Source organism: Nomascus leucogenys, chromosome 1a (genome assembly GCF_006542625.1).
Source record: "Nomascus leucogenys isolate Asia chromosome 1a, Asia_NLE_v1, whole genome shotgun sequence".
Classification (NCBI taxonomy): Eukaryota; Metazoa; Chordata; class Mammalia; order Primates; family Hylobatidae; genus Nomascus; species Nomascus leucogenys.
The window spans coordinates 42,491,512-42,512,399 of record NC_044381.1 but is presented as its reverse complement, the minus strand read 5'-3'; the positions used below and the strand labels follow the sequence as shown (position 1 = coordinate 42,512,399).

General features: G+C 45.7%; 1 protein-coding gene across 2 annotated transcripts in view; it reads right to left on the bottom strand.

Moving 5' to 3' along the window:
• Positions 1-20,888, bottom strand: part of ROR2 (receptor tyrosine kinase like orphan receptor 2) — a 224,481-nt gene that overhangs the window by 35,778 nt on the left and 167,815 nt on the right. For both annotated transcript variants that reach the window (XM_030805855.1, XM_003279519.4), the window contains exon 2: positions 17,583-17,660. In XM_030805855.1, coding sequence (XP_030661715.1) covers positions 17,583-17,660 — 78 coding nt within the window. The remainder of the gene's footprint in view (positions 1-17,582; positions 17,661-20,888) is intronic.

Sequence of the window (20,888 nt, the reverse complement as noted above, 5' to 3'; positions counted from 1 at the left end):
GAAGTAAAATACAAAAAAAAAGATGTGTGACAAAACATGGGCATCCCCAAACCAAGCTAATCACTGTCCTGTAAACAGAACAGAAGTTACGATGCTGATGAGGGGAGCTGAAAGCTTTGTCCTGCTGCACCCAGGTCCAGAGCAGACAGAAGCAGTCCCGCGCGCACACACTAGGGGGCACACAGGGTCTTAAAGCACCCAGAATGGGGAGTGAGTGGGCTGCTCCTAAAACGGGAGCTGGAAACACTGCCCTGATATGTGGGGAGCCCAGTACAGCCACAGGCAGGAGCTCTAGGGGGCAACGCCAGGCTACAGGGAACAAGGGGAAGTGAAAGGGACAAAGGAGGAGGGATGTGTGTGAGTATGCATGTGTGGTGTTTGTGTGGTGCACATGTATGTGTGTGCCTGCACACGCAGGTGTGTGGTGTGGTCAAGAGGCTGGAGGACTACTCTGTCTCTTAAAAGGAACATGCAAACTACAATTCTGTTAATATAACATGTAGGGAAAACTAATGTTGGACAAGAAAGTTAATCATCAACATGAACTTACATCAGACAAAGCTAAAACAACACAGCAATCTGAAAATGACTTCAAAACAGATATATTCATATTCTGAATCTTTTGGCTCATTTCTGGTTGGCCTTGATCCTTTCTTTTCAAGTGAAGTTGAAAGATGGCAGGCATCTGTTGTTACAGATTTAACTGGAAAATTATAGTATTTCTAGTGGACCCTAAGGGTAAGAAGTGTTGTAGGATCCACCAGCATCTGGGGAGGTGGAGGTGATGGAGAGGTGGCGGAAGCCAGGCGGTGGATTTAAGATGAGGAGACTGTCTTCGTTCTCGGGACAGTGGAAACGCACCTGTCTGCAGAGTAGTCATTAATGAGCAGAGACCACTACTTATTATTAACATCATTAGGTTCTACCTGGATACTCTCCTAGCCAACCCTTATCCATGCACTGAATTAAGTTATAGAAGGTAATTCTTATTGACAACATAAAGCTGGAAGGTCACTAAAATGCTGATGACAACTCCTTAAAAAGATAGGCTGAATCAGGCAGGGTAAAGTTCTGTATGTATGATCTTCATGAACTCAACCATACAGGCACAGCACGGGGAATCTGCATTCCCCATGCTCCCATCTACTGGATCCCATGTCTTTGTTTCTTTGTTGAATGCAGTATCTAATCTGCTGTGACGATGTGCAGTGGTGGTTTTGATATAATCTGGGCTGCCTGTCCCAGCTCATCATTTCACTGTGTTCTGGCCAGACTAGCATTGAAAAGAATATTGCTAAATGGCCAGCAGCTATACCTGGGAAGGTGCTGAGGCAGTGGCATATAAAGGCCTGCCCAGGTGAGAAGGGACCACGGTAGAGTCTCACGGACAGCACCACGTTCCAGCCAGGCCTCGAGGCAGCCACCTTCACATTCTACTGGAAGCTCAGTGGGACCAAAACTCAGATGGGGCCATCATTAGGTAACCTGATAATTTATGGCTGTCTCCCCAAGTAGGTGAGTAAAATTGGGCCTTCAGAAAGAAATCAGAAAGACAGATAATGGAGAATAACTAGATTATATCCACAGTATCAACGCTCTCAAATTTTCTCTAACCTCCCCAACACTTCTCCCCCACTGGACAGGGAGTCCCTTGCTCTACCCAAAGCATAGCAAGCTGGTTCCTTGTTGTTCAGTTGGCCAAGGCCACTCCTCAGTGTTCTTTGCTGTCTCTCTTGTATCACACCTGCTGAAATGTCACCTCCATGGAAGGTGTTCTCTGGCTGCCCATCTAAAACAAGCTCTATTCACTTCTAACCTTGCCTTCCCCCTCCCCACTGAATCACTTGGCTTGTTGCTGTGGCAACATCACATTTGTTAAATTATGATGACTGAAGTATGTTTGGACATTAAGAAAAACAACTGTGGGCCAGGCACGGTGGCTCATGCCTGTAATCCCAGCACTTTGGGAGGCCGAGGCGAGCGGATCACGAGGTCAGGAGATGGAGACCATCCTGGCTAACACAGTGAAACCCCGTCTCTACTAAAAATACAAAAAATTAGCCAGGTGAGGTGGCAGGCGCCTGTAGTCCTAGCTACTTGGGAGGCTGAGGCAGGAGAATGGTGTGAACCTGGGAGGCGGAGCTTGCAGTGAGCCGAGATCACGCCACTGCACTCCAGCCTGGGCAACAGAGTGAGACTCTGTCTCAAAAAAAAAAAAAAAGAAAAACAACTGTTACTTTTTGGGGGCAATATTCTCAATTTCATGGCTACTTTTCTCTTCTAAATTTTAAAATCATCCCAGCAAGTTCCATTTTAAAAGTAGGGCTTTAATGGATAATTTGCATAAAACTACCCACTTCATGATATTGAGAAAGCATGGTCTATGTATCTATTTCAGACCTTCTGAAGTATTCAGAAAAGCTTTGTAATTTTCTTAATATAGATCTTCACATATATTTTTAGGTAGATTTCTAGCTGCCCTCTAATTTTTCTTACTGTTGTAAATACTTTTTCTCTCTATTATTTCTGTCTAAATGACTTTAGGTTTATAGGGAAACTATTAGAGAGCAATCATCTATATGGTGTACTAATTTCCTATGGCTGCTGTGACAAGTTACCACAAACAGGGGCGTAAAGCAACACACATCTTTCATCTTACAGTTATGGGGGTCAAAGTCCTCACATCCATGTGACACGGGCTGCCTTCCTTCCAGAGGCTCTGCGTGAGAATCACTTTCCTCAAACCTTCCCTGGTTTCCAGTGAAACCAACCCAACAGTCTCATAGACCAGTGGTCCCCAGTCTTTTTAGCACCAGGGACCAGTCTCATGGAAGATAATTTTTCCATGGCCTGAGGTAGGGGCGATGTTTTGGGGACAATTCAACAGCATTACATTTATTGTGCACTTTATTTCTATTATTACTGTATTGTAATATACAATGAAATAATTATACAACTCACCATAATATGTAGAATCAGTGGGAGCCCTGAGCTTGTTTTCCTGCAACTAGCGGTCCCATCTGGGAGTAACGGGAGACAGTGACAGATAATCAGGCATTAGACTCTCATAAGTGCACACCCTAGATCCCTCAGATGCACAGTTCACAATAGGGTTTGCGCTCCTATGAGAATCTAATGCCACTGCTGATCTGACAGGAGGTGGAGCTCAGGTGGTAATGTAATTGATAGGGAGTGGCTGTAAATACAGATGAAGCTTCATTTGCTCACCTGCTGCTCACCTCTTGCTGTGTAGCCCAGCTCCTAACAGGCCACGCACCAGTACCAGTCCATGGCCGGGAGGTTGAGAACCACTGCCATAGACAGTTCTTTAGGATAAACATAGAAACTGACTCCTCCTCAGGAAAGGACCTCTCAGTATCAAAGAATTGAAACTCACCAGATCATCACATCACATCCAGACAATAAGACACTAGGCCCCTCAATCATCAGGATGGCTTCCTTACCCCTTCCATGTTCCTCTTTTCTCACACATAGCTACTTTTCTTCCCTGCTATATAAAGCCCTCATTTTAGTCAGACAGGGAGATGGATTTGAGGCTGAGCTCCCATCTCCTCAGCTGCATCACCAGATTAAAGCCTTCTTTCTTGGCAATAATTGTTGTCTCAGTGATTGGCTTTCCGTGTGGTGAGCAGCAGGACCTAGACCAAACCCTGGTGTTTCAGTAACATTAGGGACCCCTTCTTTCCTTGGCCAGTGGTTCCTCATTGCATCACTCCAACCTCTGCTTCCATTGTCACATCTACTGCTGAATCCAGTCTTCCAGCCCTGGTTTCCTAAGGACCTCTGTGGTTACACTGGGCCTACCTGGATAAGCCAGAATGATCCTCTTATCTCAAAATAATTAACTTAATCCCATTTGCAAGTTTTTAAAGATCTTGCCACTTTACTCAGCTATCTTAGTTATAACGGTTTCTCAGTTGAGTGCCTTGGATTTTCTACATAGATACCATCTTCTTCAAATAACAATAACATAACCTTTTTGCTTTCAAAATTCATATCTCCTGTACCTTTTTGCCTAATTGTTTTTTCAACATTCTTTTTGATTTAAAAATGTTAAATGCTAAAATGCTGCAAACATACAGAAAAACAGCTATCAGACAATAACCATGAACAAAACGTATAAAGATTTGACATTAATTTTTCCCATATTTTACTTTGAACACTTAAAAAAAATTCTAGAATACAACCAAAATCTACTCTTGTTTATTCTTCTCCAGAGAACTTGTATGCATCATTCCAATGCATATTTATATTATTTCATATTTTTAGAAATTTTCCCTGAAAGGTCATATTTGCTAGTTGATTTCATCCATCTATGTTGGTTGATGTGCTCCATTTATTTTAATTACTGTGTAATAGAATAGCCCATTATACAAACAAACCACAATTTCTTTATCCATTTCCCAGTTGAAGGACAGTAAGCTGTTTCCACATTATTGCTATTATAATATTTAATGACCACCTATATAGATGTCTTGTCCTGTGCATATACAAGAGTCTCTCAAAAGTACATACATGACTGGATAAAGAAAATGTGGTACCTATACACCATGGAATACAATGCAGCCATTAAAAAAAATCATATCCTTTGCAGCAACATGGATGCAGCTGGAGGCCATTACCCTAAGCAAATTAACACAGGAACAAAACCCAAATACCTCATGTTCTCACTTATAAGTAGGAATAAAACACTAGTACACATGGACATAAAGAAGGGAACAACAGACACCAGGGCCTACTGGAAGACTGAAGGTAGGAGGAGGGTGAGGATTTAAAAACTACCTATTGGGTACTATGCTCATTACCTGGGTGACAAAGTAATCTGTACACCAAACCCCCATGACACACAATTTACCCATGTCACAAACCTGTACATGTACCCCTGAACCTAAAATAAAAGTTGGAAGGGGAAAAAACGTATCCACTTGGATGTGGTGTCATACAGTCTTGAAATCTTTCATTGATCTGAGTCTCAAAAGTGCTTGAAACAATTTGTACTTCACTAACAATATCTGAGTTAAAGTGCTTCCCTACAGCTGTGCCGGAATTGGGCGTTTGGGGGCTTTAAAATATTTGCCAATCTGATGGACATAAAATAGTTCTGCGCTACAGTTTTAGTTCACATCTTATGAATTCCTCATGAGCTTCCACATCCTTTGGAATATTTCTCGTCATTGGGGCTCCCCTTGTGTAACTGTCTGTTCATCTCTCTATTCTGATGCTTTTTCCAACTTCTGTAATTAATTCATTTTATATCTTTTTCCTTTTCTATGTATGCATTACGTGTAAAATTTTCCTTCCACTCTTCTTTAGCCATCCAATAAATTAATCTTCACATCATTAGTCAGACCCAAATATTGTGTAGTATATCTTATGACATTTTTCTTTTCGCTATGAGTTATTTAAAGTGTGCTTTAATTGCACTGTTGTCACAGAACATGGTCTGTGTGATCACAGTTCTTTGAAGCCACTGAGATATGCTCTGCAGAGTCCGCTTCCTGAAGATGGTCCACATATGCTTAGTAAGAATGTGCTTATTCTACGTTCATGGCAGAGTTTTAAGTGCCCATTTGATCAAGCTTGTTGATTTTGTTCATATTTTTAATATGTTTATCTACTAGATTCAAAGACTTCGCATTCATCAAATAGCTTTTAGTAATTCAAGTTGAGTTGATATATGTGAAATGATGGGGCTGGATGCATTCCCAACTTCAGTTTTATTACATCATTTGGTCCATATATCACTAAGCAACAATTCTGCCTAAAAGATCATTTTATCTGATATTATTATAGCCATCCTCAGGGAACCTTTGGTTAACATAGCCCTACTTTTATCTTTTTAATATCTTTATCGTTTTTATGATTCTGTATTAGACATAACTCTTATAAGTGGCATATAATTTTACATTTTGAGTCTACATTTTTAACTGATGAGTTTTATTTTTAATGTTTCCATTGCCTTTTATTTTTTCTCTCCTATCTTCTATTGGATTTTTAAATTCTCCATTTTTCCCCTCTGCTTATTTGAAAATTATACATCAGTGGCTATCTTAACTACTTTTTGTAGGCATACCTAATTTAGCAAAGTCCTCCAATTACAAAAGACTTTAAATGCTATGAGCTATAATATAATCACTTACACACACACACACACACGTTGAACTGCTTCCTAGTGCTTAGATACACTCTGATTTTAAGCCTCCAATTATTGTTATTTTTACTGTCAGAGTATTTTGAGATCTACCAACTTCTTTCCTCACCAACACTTCTTGCATCTCACTCCTTCCTCTTAGGTTCAATTGAGCTCATCCTGAATAACATTCATTCTTTGGGTAAAGGACTAAGGCTGTAAACACTCTTAGTCTTGGTCTAAAAACATCCATGACTTTCACACTTGAATGGTAGTTTAGCTGGGTATAGAATTTGAGGCACTACTGTCCTCTGGCTTTTATGGTGACTGTTGAAGTCCTGCAGTTCTTGTTCCTTTGCAAGTATTCTGAACTTTCCCCTTCTTAGGCTATTTTCAATATTTTTCCTTTGTCTTTGCCATTCCAAATTGTCTATCATTAACAGTAAATTTATTTTTATTTCAGCCTCCTCAGGTCTCAGTGCTCTTCCTCAAATCTGAAGATTTGTGTTTTCTATCAATTCTATAAAACCTCTATCAGTATTTCATAAAATATTAAATATCCTTCTAGATATATGTTGGTTTTCCTCATATGATAATTCCACTGTGCTCTCTACCTATTTTTAATACTCCTTACCCTTTTTGTCTTTAGCTATGTGCATCTACCCTGTAACATACCCATCAACTTTCTCATTTCATGGACTATATTTTTCTTTTCTAGAAGATCTATTTGGTTCCTTTTCAAATCCACCACTGCTTTTCCTTCTATGCGGTTTCTGTTTCCTCCTTTCATCTTTAATCCTCTGGCTTCATTGTTTACTAGCTTGCCACTCATCCTGGGTCTCGCCAAGTGTGCTGTGTAATTTTTTTATTGTAAGGCTGGTTTTTCTGAGGGAATCCCTTGAGGACTGGGTTCCCTTGACAGGCAGTGCCAAGTTTTATCTTAACTTTTTGGCTTGGAATTTCCTATAGCATTCTGGTAATGTAAATCTGGCTTCCAGAGGTGCCAGTCCCAACTGATTTCTCATGGGAGACCCTTCTGTGTTTCCCATCTGGAGCCAGGGTGGAGGCAATCTCTCATCTCACCTCCAGGGGCTGACCCCATGGCAATGTGCTCATCCCTCTTCTCCAGGACTGCAGCTCGCAGGTCTCCTAGCTTCACAGGGAAGCTTGTCAACAAAGCTTCAGTTCTGTGGAGGCCACGGGTTCCCTCCTGGCTTGGTGTGGAAACCCAAGGTTCTTGATGAAACTGGACCTAGCTGAATCATTTCTACATTAGGGATGATATTTCATAGGCCTTATATTAGGGCGCACAAAATGTACATTCCTTTATTTTCCTAAAACCAAGCTAGATTTTTCTCCTAACCCCTCATTTCTCCTGATTAGAAGAAACTTAATCCATCCAATTCCAAGTGAAATCAGTAACTTTAGGTTTCTTATTTCATTTACTCTCCATCAGGATTTCCCTACCCCTGCATATTCTCAAGGGTAGCATTTATGTTCCCGAGCCTACTCTGACATTAAAGCCCTGGAGGATTTGGTGTGTCCATGTCTTGGTGCTCTCTCTGCTCTGTGGCCCACAGACATGTCCACATGTGTGCTATGGCCATGTGGTGACACCACTTTTCACTGTTGGTGAGCTCATGTCACAACTCTATGACTCCTTCAGAATTCGGCCCTTGGTCTCAGATAAACTCTTCTTGAGGACTTAGGAAAATCGGGCTGTTCTCCAAAGCTGCAAACGTAGTGGGCTACCTCAAGTCGCTTCTGCTGTGGCAGCCCAGGGCTGTCACTTATAATTCTGCTTCCTTTCCATTCCTGGCTCCTGGGCATTTCTCCATCTCCCTTGCACGTTCATATAAGCATTTGCATATTTTACTAGTATTTTATTGAGCATTCATATGTAATTTACGTGGGAGGGCTGCCAAATGAGTCTGGTCCACCATTTTCAACGTCATCGATTCTCTAGGGGCCAAACATGAAAGCGGGAAAGAAAGCTCTCTAGAGATTAAGCACAATATTCCTTTCTCCCTTGGTGTTTAATTTATAGCCAGTTATTTAGCCTCTCTTGGCTTCATTTCTATTATGTGCAAAATACGGGGTTTGTATTAACCATTTTCTAAGCTCTCCTCCAACTCACAAAAACATTCCTTTGTAGCTGCCCCAAATCTCTCCAGAAACAATTTGCCAGGCCAAAAGGAGCCAGGCATGGCTGACTGAGGTTTCGGCTCGCTTAGATTTGGGCAGCACTCACACTCCATAGTGTTACACAGAACAGAAGTCTTCCCTTTTAATTGATCCAAAAAACTTTCCCTTTCTAACTTAACAGTGGCACAGCTTTAGCAACTGATGATACAGGCTCATCTCCCCAGTGCCCAGGCCAGTTCTCTGTGCACTGCAAATCTCTGGACAGGGAGCTGAGTCCAAGCATTAAAGCAATCCAAAGGCAAAGTAACAGAGGAATCCCATCACCAGGGAACACTGCTCTGCCTCACAGTCACAGTCAGATCAATGACTTACTTCTTTTTTTTTTTTTTTTGAGGCAGAGTCTTGCTCTGTCGCCAGACTGGAGTGCAGTGGCGTGATCTTGGCTCACCGCAACCTTCGACTCCCTGGTCCAAACGATTCGCCTGCCTCAGCCTCCCAAGTAGCTGGGCTTATAGGCATGCGCCACCACGCCCAGCTAATTTTTGTATTTTTAACAGAGATGGGGTTTCACTATGTTGGCCATGATGGTCTTGATCTCCTGACCTCGTGATCTGCCTGCCTCGGCCTCCCAAAGTGCTGGGATTACAAGTGTGAGCCACCACGCCCAGCCGACTTATGAATTTTTTTTTTTTTTTTTGAGACGGAGTCTCGCTCTTTCACCCAGGCTGGAGTGCAGTGGCGCGATCTCGGCTCACTGCAGGCTCCGCCCCCCGGGGGTTCACGCCATTCTCCTGCCTCAGCCTCCCGCGTAGCTGGGACTACAGGCGCCCGCCACCTCGCCCGGCTAATTTTTTGTATTTTTAGTAGAGACGGGGTTTCACCATGTTAGCCAGGATGGTCTCGATCTCCTGACCTCGTGATCCACCCGCCTCGGCCTCCCAAAGTGCTGGGATTACAGGCGTGAGCCACCGCGCCCGGCCCGACTTATGATTTTTAAATCCAGCCAATCATCCAAGTATTCACCAACTTGGTCAAATTACTTAGGCATTGAGGATCTGCTTTTACCAGGTCACACTGATCAGTCCGGGAAGATCAAGAAAACTTTATGTATTAGAGATCATGAGGTCACGGAGCTTTGATTAGTGGGAAATACAACAAATTTCCCGGTAGGGCACGTGGAATGGAAATCCTGAGAGCTGCAGGAAGGACATAAAGCTGCTCCTCCCAAGGGAAGATACTTTCAGGTTAATAAATCCGTTGCGGGTGTGGAACAGTGGCCACTCCACTCAGGCTTTCCCACTGAGCTGTTGAGTGGTGCAGAAAACCTGGGGCAGCATCAGGAAGGATGGGAGTCAGATAAAACGGGGAAAACAAGAAGCACGGAGACTTGCGAGATGAAGAAAACCACCTAAGAGTGTTTGTACCTTTGGAGAAACCGAGAGTCTGGTGGGGTGACCCGTGTCCCCCAGCCACTCATACTTAAGTCCTCACCCCCGCAACCCGTGAGTGTCACTTTATTTGGAAATAGGGTCAACTGCAGATGTAACAAAGTTAAGAGGAGTTCTGCTTGATTAGAGAGGGCCCTAATCCGACGACACTGTCCTCATAGTAAGAGGGAATTTCAGACACGGACCTAGAGGGAAGAAAGAGCAGAGATGGAGTGACACTGCCACAGCCACAGAGCACCATGGGCACCAAGGGTTGCCAGCAATGCCTGCAGCTCAGACCGAAGCATGGCGCAGACTGTCCCCAGAGCCTTCAGAAGGAACCGACTCTGCCAACAAACCTTGATTTCAGACTTCCAGCCTCCAGAGCTGAGAGAAAACATTCTGATGTCTTAAGGTACCCTCGTCTTGAGGTCCTTTGCTAGGGTAGAGGAATTGAAGAAGAAAGAAGAATGGCTGTAGAAGAAAGGAGACAGCCCAAGAAACTAAAGCTAAGACCTACACACAGGTGACATCCACACCCACCCAAAGAGACAGAGACATGGGTGTGTGCATACCCCGGGGGACAGACAGAGACAGACAGGTGGTGGCACAGCCCTTTGCAGTATGGTCTCAAACCCAGCAAGCTCAGAAAGAATCACTGCTGTCCGTGTGTGTCACCCACAGGAGGAAGAACAACGGCCACTGACAATACCAGTCAGATGACGGAAACAGCCCCCCACCATAGGGACGCCACCCCACTGGGCGCAGGTTGTCAGAACGCTACCCCCGGGAGAAAGAGAGGGAGGGGCTGATCGAGGACTGCAGGGAAGGCTCGGAGGCAGAAATCAGCCTCACCGATGGCAGGAAGCTGCTGTGGGTCTCCAGACAGTCCAGACAGTCTCAAATGCCCGGCCCAAACTCTGCCCCGGATAACCAACGGTGCACACTTTGAAATCTCCTATTTGTGGGATAGAGTTTTCTTCCAAGACCATTCAGTGGCTCCAGATCCAGACACCCCAATAGGCATTGCAGACTCACAGCCAATGGGAGGATAAAGGGTCCCCTACTTGGATCGAAGGTGCCTCGAACATGGCCTTCAGTCACCAGAGTGGTGCAAGGCTCAGAACCTGGAAATCTCATGTTTGTTTTGTCCAATGGACGTTAGAAAACGTCTTAGGGAAAGGTTTGCTTGGGATTGCGTGGCTGTGGGCCGGGCAGGGACAGACAAGACTGGCAGGGTCTGAACCGGCTGCTGACCTGGAACCTAAGAATGACCTGCCTGGAGGCTTCCCTCCACCAAGTCCTAATGCTCGACAGCTGCTCCCTCCCCATGTCACCCTGGAGCTTCTCTTTGCGCCACATAAAATGTACCCCCAGCAATCCCCAGCCCACGGTGGACGTGGATGTGGACACTGGGCTCAGTGCAAGCCTCCCGTGTCCTTGTAAAATGAGTTTCTAGCTCCAGTCAACACCCGCGGGGCTGAGATGCCCCACGATGAGCATGGAGCCCACCCTGGCCTCCTTGGTGGTGGCCTGGTCATCTCCCTACCTGTGCCCCTTAAGCATATCAGCACCTTCTGAGCTGCCCTGGGGGTTCCCTGAGCTGCTGCCCTTGGCTCCTGCCCTTGGCTACATAACAGCCAAAGTGGCCAGAATGAAACCCGAGTCTGACCCTGGGCGCCCACCGTAAGACCACAGCCTTGGTGCTCTGAGTGGGACCCTACGTTCCCTTCCTCTCCCACGCCCGCCTCCTGCCTGGAGCACCCTGAGCTGTGGGGCCTTTGCCAGCCATTGCCCCTACATCACCTCTGTGGGGCTCAGCCTCCTGACCACCCCATCAGCAACAGCCAGCACCGCTCACTCTCGTCCCGGCCCCACCTCCCTCCAGCACCTTCACGATCTGAGGTCCTCCTGTGGTTCCCACGCTTGCCTCTCCCACTTAGAAAGACACTCAGAGAGCCCAGGGGAGGCAGAGACCACACTGCCTCATACTGAGACGTTTTCAGAGACTGAGCACCCAGCATGCTGTGGGCTTCGGTAAATACTTGCTGAATACAAGAAGCCTCAGTTCAGGGACCACATCCTCCCAGAAACCCCCCGTGCCCATCCAAGTACCGCCTTGGACATCCAGACCACCAGCAGTTCCATGTGCATTTCTGCTGCACCGTACTCTTCACATTATTTTCTCTTTATTGTTCTATGTGTCTAGACCCTGTCCTTTCTCCCTTTGCAGGGAAATTATTAAGGAATAACAGAGCAGTATGCTGCAGGGGAATGCCCGCATGGTGGCCCTGGGGACTGCACCATGCTCCCCTGTGCATCCTTATTTGAGCTTGAGTGCCCCTTGTGGGTATCTGGTAAACCTCAGCGTCACCTCTGTGTTCAATCTTTATGTTCTCAAGATGAAAAGAATTCTGAGGACAGGCTACAATCACCTGACAGGAGGACATTCCTCGTAATCTTTACCCTGGCTCGCCTGCAGGCGGTCAGCACGGGGGCCCACCCCAGGCTCACTCGGTATGGGTGGGGGCAGGGTGCCTCTCACATTCTGGTCTGGGCACCTGGAGCACACCCACTCCAGGGAGTGTCTTCCCTATTCTAAGGGAAAAACAAGCCCAGGCCCAACAACGTTATTGCCTCCTGGAACCAGGCGTGCACCCAGCAGCTGACGCACAACTGCCATCTCTGTGCACGCTCAGAACAACTAACATTCATCGTGCCCATTCTGTAGATTCAGAAACTGGAGCCTGAAAAGTAACTTTCTGTGGGGTCCCTGGCCAGAGGACACACAGCTAGCAGAGTTGCATGGCGCATCCTGATGCTGAGCCCAAGTTGTGAATCACAGGCCTAACAGACTTTATGCTGACTACGTTTGCAGGATGATCCTATTTTCATTTTGTACCCGTTTAGCCTTGGAGACCCTCAATCTATGTTAAACCTAACAAACCATCATACATACACACAGGCACGCACGCCAGGAGTTCCAGAATATACCAGAAACACACACAATAATTCAGCCAATATGACCTACATGAACTGGGAAACTGATGCTTGGTAATAGAGGCACGGTCTTGGTAATAATAGGCACGGTCTCCGTGTCAGCTCAAGGAGCTCTGCTGACTGCTTTGTTTTCTCTTTCCAAGGAAATTTTAGTTCAGCACCACAGCCTGACATGTCACAAATAGCAGGGAACAGCCTAGTAACCAAGGCACTGGTTTCACTACCCTGTTATTTAGAATCCACTTTAGATCACCTATAATTGCAACACATCCACACATGGGCAAAGTCAGGAATTCCCCTGCTGGCTGTAGTGTGGATGAGAAGCAGCTCTTCTCTGAAGACGAGAGACACAGCTCACCGGGTCTATTTTGGCTGGGCCAGAACAGGAGGCCAGCAGATGGGCGAGCCCACACCACCCCACCCCGGCCTTCAGAAATTATCCACTTCCCACAAACATTCCAAAGTACTGATCTTACAAAACACAAGCTGTATTCCATGTGCATTTAAAACACAGCCTTGGAACAAAAGAGCATGTGGTTTCTAGGTCAGATATAAGCCTCTGTAAGTAACAGAATGATAATTCTAAAACATGTATGTATGTATGTCTACTGGACGTCTAATGTAACAACGAAGACAAAACTCTGTTAAATATTCACTCACATGTTAACCCGGTTATAACCAAGTCCTACAGTTGCCTGCAGTCTTAAACAATGACAATACTTTGGCATATGAAAACTGAAGGCAACCTTTTCATCTGTAAATCACAACATCCTTAGTGTTCATTTTCTCTATACAGGCTTTTTGCTCTGAGAATGTCTCTCTCTCTCTCTTCTCTCTCTCTGTCTCTCTCCCCCTCTTGATACCATCTACCAAATATAAGCTTCATGCCAAACACTGACCCAGGACATCTGAACAAAAGACTTTTTCCAGCTAATTCTTAGATTCGCTTTTGCTTGGCCAAAAGTAGAGCTGTCATATCACTAACGAACTGGTCCACAGGCCAATGTCACCTGCCGGTGATTTTGCAGATGCTTATACATCATGACTGATGACTGGGTTAAATAAATAGCTAATATAGTACATTCAACTATGATTATACATGTGATTAGGCCAAATGTGGCCAAGTGTGACATTCCCAGAAGCTCTATGAGCAAAAACGTGCAGGAAGAATGAGTCTGGCTTTGCCAGGCTGACTCCTTCTATTACTAATCATATAAGGAAGGGGCCAGGAGTAGAAGGACGGGTGGAGTGAGTCTCCATTTGTGCAAGAGCAAGAACTCAAAAGGAAGTAAAATCACACTACAGGACCAAATAATTCATGAGCAAGGGAAAGATTGGGGCCCCTACCCTGAGACTTCTGGGGGGCAGTTCACTACAGATCCTGTCCCACTAAGAGTGCTGATGGCTCCACCAATCATCACGATTGTGATGCTAACAAATGGCACCAGCATCAGCTACTGCTTCTAGGTGCTTGCAGTGAACTGAGCAAGCCCTTTCATCCCGCCTACACTGGGGGTGCTCCCATCTTGAAACTGTGCTGAGGGCAGTGCCATGCCCAAGGCCCTGACCCCAGGGGGAAGGGTGAAGCCACCATTTATCCAGGCCCATCCTCTTGCAAACCTAGGCTCAGAACTGCGGTACTATACTACACTATCCTGCTCCTGCAAAGAAACACAGCCCGGCCTTCTGTGTTTCTTTGCTTTCTTTTTGTACTACCCTTTCATAAACATGCATGTATGTACAGACGTGCCCACTTGATGGGCCACCTTCAGCGTCAGTGTTTCTGTGCTCTGGACAGGTCCAAGGCAAACTTCCAAACTCTGTAATCAATCAACTCCTTTCGGTCATGGGAACGCAGTGAACACACATGGTTTTTAACCCAATCACTTGTGGGTTAACAACAACAACAAAAAAGTCAAGAGGTTATCAAATCCCAACAAACAAAAAGCACAGTAGAAAGCATTCTATTCTACGCTTGAGAAGTTGCTCCACTTCCAGAAACGGAACTGACAGAATCCTACCTTAGGGCACTGAATTTGACTTATAAATGCTGGGAGCTTGCAGCATCCAGGGAATAAAATTTTCTGTTAAATTTCATCCGATGGTCATTTTTTCACCTTGATAAGCAAATGCATCTTCCTAAGTGCATCATGAATATGCAGCTGCTTCTGCCTCGCGGGTTTATTTGTGATCACTCCACTTAAAGAACAGCTCCCATTCTACATGCAGTCCCAGGCCCCCTGCAGCCCCCTGCTCCGGGAGTCTTGGCACAGCCCCACCCCAGGCCCACAAGGAAGCCCCCGGGTGAGAGGTTTGCAGCGCATCTGAAACAAAGGACTGCAATACATTTTCCCAAGGAAATATCGGAGTCTATGGAATGACTCAAGTTGGATTCTCGGCCGTTAATATGGCCTGTCTGCTTCTCGTCACTCGCCCCCTCCCCCTCAACTGCATCCTCTGCTTCTCCTTGAACAGTGCTTCACAGCTGCCGTGTGATTTTTTTCACAGAGTGAGTCGGACTGTACCACCCCCCACACCAGACGCCCTCAACAACTGACAATTTAACACAAATTCCGGGACCTAAAGTGCTGTGCAGGGCATAGCCCAGGGCTGCCCCATGAACTTTCTGTGATACTGGAACATTTTAGATCTGTGCTACCCATAGTGGGAGCCTCTTGCCAAATTGAAATGTAGCTAGCACAACCAAGGAACTGAAATCGTAATTTTATTTATTCTAACTGACTTGAATTTCAAGAGCCTTCCGGCTGCCCTATTGAGATTCATGGGTTTAGCCCCGGCTGACTCTGACCTCCACCTTGCCCCAGCCCATAAGCCAGGCATCGGCCCTGTGGTACCACCACGACACCAAGTCCTGCTTGACCCAGGGCCCCCACTGGGCTTCGCACACACTTCCCTCCCGTTTTCTCTTGGCCAGTGTCCACTCTTCAGATCTCAGCACTACCATCTGTGCCCAAATCAACAGATCTGTTCCTCTTCTACCCTCCCAAAACCTGATCTCTTCCTTCAGGCCACTTGCCACAACTCAGAATTTTATCATGACCTGACAGTTTGCCTCTCCCCAGACCTGTAAAATCCACACAGCAGAGAGCACAGTTCAGCCAACACGTCCTAGGATCTCGTGCAGAGCCAGCTGTGGGGGCAATCAGTAAGTATCTGTGGTTTGTCTGCACTGTGGGTTAAGTCAGGCTTTTGAGAAAGAAGTTGACAATCTAACCATCAAAAACTATTTTTCTTCCTAAGGAAATGTGGTCCCCAAGGCCAGTGTGCTAAACAAGCTTTCAGAGCATGCGTTTACTACATTTAACATCCTACAACGGATGGAATCCTCTTAAGGAAACCCCCCAGCACCAGGCACCAGCCTCACTGCTACCCTGCATGCTGGGCAGAGCTCCACCTGCTCTTGGTTTTAAACAACTGACCTCCATGTGGAAGCTGTGCAGAGCCACTCTGTAGATTGGACAGAAATAAAGTGGCTGTTCTGGCAGTTGATCGTTATGGACTGAGCAGTGGTGCCCCCCAAACCCATAAGTTGAAGCTCTATCCCTCAATGTGATGATATTTGCAGGTGAGGCCTTTGGAAGGTAATCAGGATTAGATGAGGTCATGAGGGGGTTTTGTTATGAAAACACTGGGATTCGGTCTAGGTCCTCCTGCTCCCCACACAGAAAGCCAATCACTGAAACAACAAGCAGTGCCAAGGAAAAGGACTTTATTTGGTTTAATCGGGTGCTGCAGCCAAGGAGATGAGAACTCAGTCTCAAATCCATCTCCCCAATGGACTAAAATTTGGGGTTTATACATCAGAGAAGAAATGTAACTATGTGTGAGAAAACAGGAACTAAGGAGGGGTAAGGAAGCAGACATGATGAAGGAGGGCCTGGAGAAGCATGATCCGATACTTTTTCGAGAGGTCTGGGCATCCTTTTCCTGAAGAAGGAACTCAAGATAAAACAAATGCAAGTTTCAAACTTTAAGACCGGAAGGGTCAATTTCTCTGTTTATCCCAAAGAACCGCCTATAGGACTATTGGGTCGGTTTCGGCGGGGCCTCCATGACGGGAATAGTGACCTTATGAGAAGAGAATCAAACAGACCTCTCTCTCTCCACCGTATGAGGACACACCAAGGTGGCGGCTGCCTGCAAGCGAGGAGGAGGGTCCTCTCCAGAACCCAACTGTGCTGGCACTTTGATCTTGGACCTCCAGCCTCCAGAACTAGGAAGTGTGTGTTGTTTCAGCTGCCCGGTCTGTGGTACTTGCTAAGGCAGCCCGAGCTGACTGAGACAGGCTATCTGTGGCTATGAGGTAACACTATATGCATTAGCAAACGCATCAGTTCCTCAAGCCACAGGTCTGCATCCGGAGGAAACTTGTTCTATTCACCCTACAAATCCATGGTGCATTCCAGCGAGGTGTGCCAAGTGAGCATGGCTCTGACCACAGGCCCAGGGGAAGAGCTGAAGCCACAAGACAGAATTCCAGGTGGCTGTGAGGAGGAGGGCCGTCTGCCCACTGAGACGTACACACACCTCTGGAGTCACATGCAACAGGAATCCAGCTCCTGAGGCTCCTCTCAGGCCCTTTCCCCATCTGCCAGGCCGCCATCTGTCCGCCCACGCCTCCCTGCGTGTCACCTCCCACCTGTGGCCCCAACAGGCCCTCAACGCCCCCCAAGTCAAGAAACACAGGAATCAAGGTGGCATTCCACCATACCCACCACCAGGGGGCAGCAAGGGGCCAGAGGACCCCTAGCGCCTTCCTTCAGGCAATGGCAGTGCAAGATGAGCCTCAGCACAGGGCATTCCGAGAACACGGAGAGCACCTGCATGTCCCAGCTCACCTTTCAGAGTTGGAATCGGGCCGTCCTGCCCATCAAGGGGTCCTAAAGGGTCGTTCGGATCCGGAACCTCCACTTCACCTGGGAAAAAGAAACCAGGATACATATTAAACAAGTTTTCCTTTCTGGAGCCTTTAATTTGCTTCTTATGCAAAGACAATGGCATTCTAGCAAAACTACCCAGTACTTGTAGAAAACACAGAGGGATAAGACATTATGATAACCTCTAGAGGGATTCTATAGTGATATAAAGATATGATGTAACAGTAAAAGTGATTTTGAAGCTTATCCCAAGAATAGCAAATGTGGGGGCTTTGCAACATAGGTACGGAAATAAGTCAGTGGAGCCTGGGATTCATCCAGAGAGGGACAGAGAGCGGGAGGGAGAGGGAGAGAAAGAAACCAAAGCACTGGCTGGCAAAATCAAACACTTCTGTAGCCAGATGCCGCAGGCTGCCCTCCAGATGGAGGTCCTGGTAATTGGGTAATAAATTCAGAGTTGGAGAATTTCTTAAGCAGCTCATTCCCCTCCCCATTCCCACACCCACTGGCAGCGGCCAAGTACCCACCCCACAATGTAAAGGACATAAATGGGCGCTGTGGCTTTTCACTTCCATTCTTCCTATCATTTCTAGTCCAAATTTACCTGTCCCCAAAAGCCAAGCCCTGAGCCATCTTTCATAAAATGTCCATGACCAGCCATTTAGAAGAAAACTTTCTATTCTCTAAGTCTCCCTACAAACCGTACACCTCTCCCGAGGCAATCCTACCATTCTTCCTTGGGTTAACAGTTGCACGTATTTTACTCTTCCTCAACAATAGGTAAACCACATGGGGCCAGCCAGTGCTGCACCCCTGGGGGAGGACGAGTGGTCCCATCATGGAAACCGAGACAGAAGCACCTCCTGCTACAGAACAGAGGCTGGCATCAGCTATGCAAGGCAGTCCATGGACTTCTGCTGAAGTATTAAAGACTTCAGTTTGGATTTGAAATTTTAAATCAGCACATTACACACACCATCACTCAGCACTGTTTAAATGTAGAGAGACCACATGAAATCAAACATACTTGCACTATATACATACATCGAAAAGAGACATAAAAATTATTAACTGCTTAGAAATTGACAAATGGTGTGAAACACTCAAATAAATACATACCCCAAAGAAAAATAAGCTTCACTAGCCCAATTTCCCTGTGGAAAAGAGTCCTAGCTCTTCCCAAGTCAGCTTCTAATTCAGAAATGGAGGCATTTTCACACCTAGAAGTTTCACTTCCCCTGCCAGTCAAATGTGGTTAATAAACTCAGCATGTCCAATCACGAGATCTTTAGAACTGACACTTTAAGTTTCAACAAAACTAGGTTGTTATTGCTAATCTGAGAGACTAAGACACCATTTATATTTTGAAATTTTAAAGTGTCATCTTCCTATACTACATAGTTTGGGCTCACTCCAGATACTGCAGCCTTCTAAAGTTGATAAGCAAAATGTGACAGGAAGTATGTGAACTTGTAGGATGGGTACAAGTGAAAACAGGGCTCAGTGTTTTCAGCAGAACCCAATAGGGTTTCTCCTAACCCGTAAAAAGAGCTAAGAATACCACCTTTCCTCCAAAATAAACGAAACATGGAAACAATAACAACAAAACTGCCACACACACACACACCATCATCATCATCATCATCATCATCATCATCATCATCATCATCATCAAAATGTTATTATTATTTATCTGGAATTATAGGTAATTTAAATTTCTTTTATTTCAATTTAAATGGCTCTACTGTGAACAAGTATCAATTTTTTAATGGTGTGTGAGATATAATTCACACACTATAAAATTCACCATTTTAAAGTGTGCAATTGAGTGGTTTTCAGTACATTCTCAAGGTTGTGCAACGATCACCACTATGAAATTCCAGAACATTTCATCATCTCCCCAAAAAACCTCATTCCCATTAGCAGTCATCCCCCCGCCAACTCTATCCTGTCTCCTTCAGCCCCTGGTAACCACGAATCTGCTGTCTCTATGGATTTACCTATTCTGGACATTTTCTATAAATGAAATCATATAATATGCAGTATTCTGAACAAGCATCAATTTTATAATTATACTTTTCAAAATGCATGCCCTGTAGTAGCAAAAAGAAAAAAAAGAAGAAAGCATGCTGTACCATGGGATTAATAAACAAGGCCATTAATAAGGCTCACTCAGACCACTTCCCAGACTCGGGGGGTCTGGCTCCACAAGGAGAAGGGGATGTGGAGAACATACATGAGGCTGCAGAGATGACTGAAGTATGAAAGGGAGGAACTACCCCAAAATGCCAGAGCTACTAGGATTGCTGCTCCCAAGGTGGGGCAATTTAGGAGCAGCCAGGCTGGCCTGGTGGGGAGACCTGCACATGCCCCCACTCCTGCTGCACACAAGCCAGGAGGAATGGCTGGCGACTCAGAGGATCAGGGAACGCTTTCAACTTGGCCAGTTTAGGGGCCACCACAACGGATGTTGCAATGGGTACACGTACTGAGCATGTGCTTCTGCACCTAACAGGCTATCATTGTTCCTGACCGAATGACTTTGTGACAACCTCACAACACCACAACCTGCCTCAGTGGTGACTGCCAACCCGATATGGCTGGTGACTGATCATGGTCGTGCGCCCTGCAACATCTCCTCGGTGCCTGTCCTGAGTCATTCTTTACATAAAGGCCTGTTCGGTTTTCACCTGGTGCAGGCACCCTTTCACCCCAGCTAGATGACGAGCTCACCAATCAAGGTCCCTGTCCTCGTTAGTTGCTGGAGGAGCAAGAGAGAGGCCACGTGGCCTTCTGGGCCATCAGAAAAGAGATTCTGAGAGGAGATTCATCTGTCCTTACTCTTCAGGGCTTCAATATATTTTTCTCCTGAAAATGAGGACACTACTCTAGCCAAATCGCACATCCTTCGTTTGGGTAAAATGCTCGTAAGTGTGCCCTACATGACCATCAAGAATGTCATCTGTATGACAGGCACAGTGCCCTGACTTTTCTCTGCTGGACCTGGCTCATTTTCACTGTAAAAACATCACAGATGGTGAGGTGAAGCCAGAGGGAAACTCAACCCTTGGGAAGGTGAGTAGAGGAGTAGTGATTTATAAAAGCTTCTTTTAGTTTTTTGATACTTTTTAAAGAGAGGAAAACATTTAATATGAAACAAAAATTTAGGTGTGGCTGGTATAATGAAATGACACATTCAATACCTAGTTTTATCCATGTCAAAAACACACACGACACTCTAGAAGCAAAGACTAAATATAACTTGGT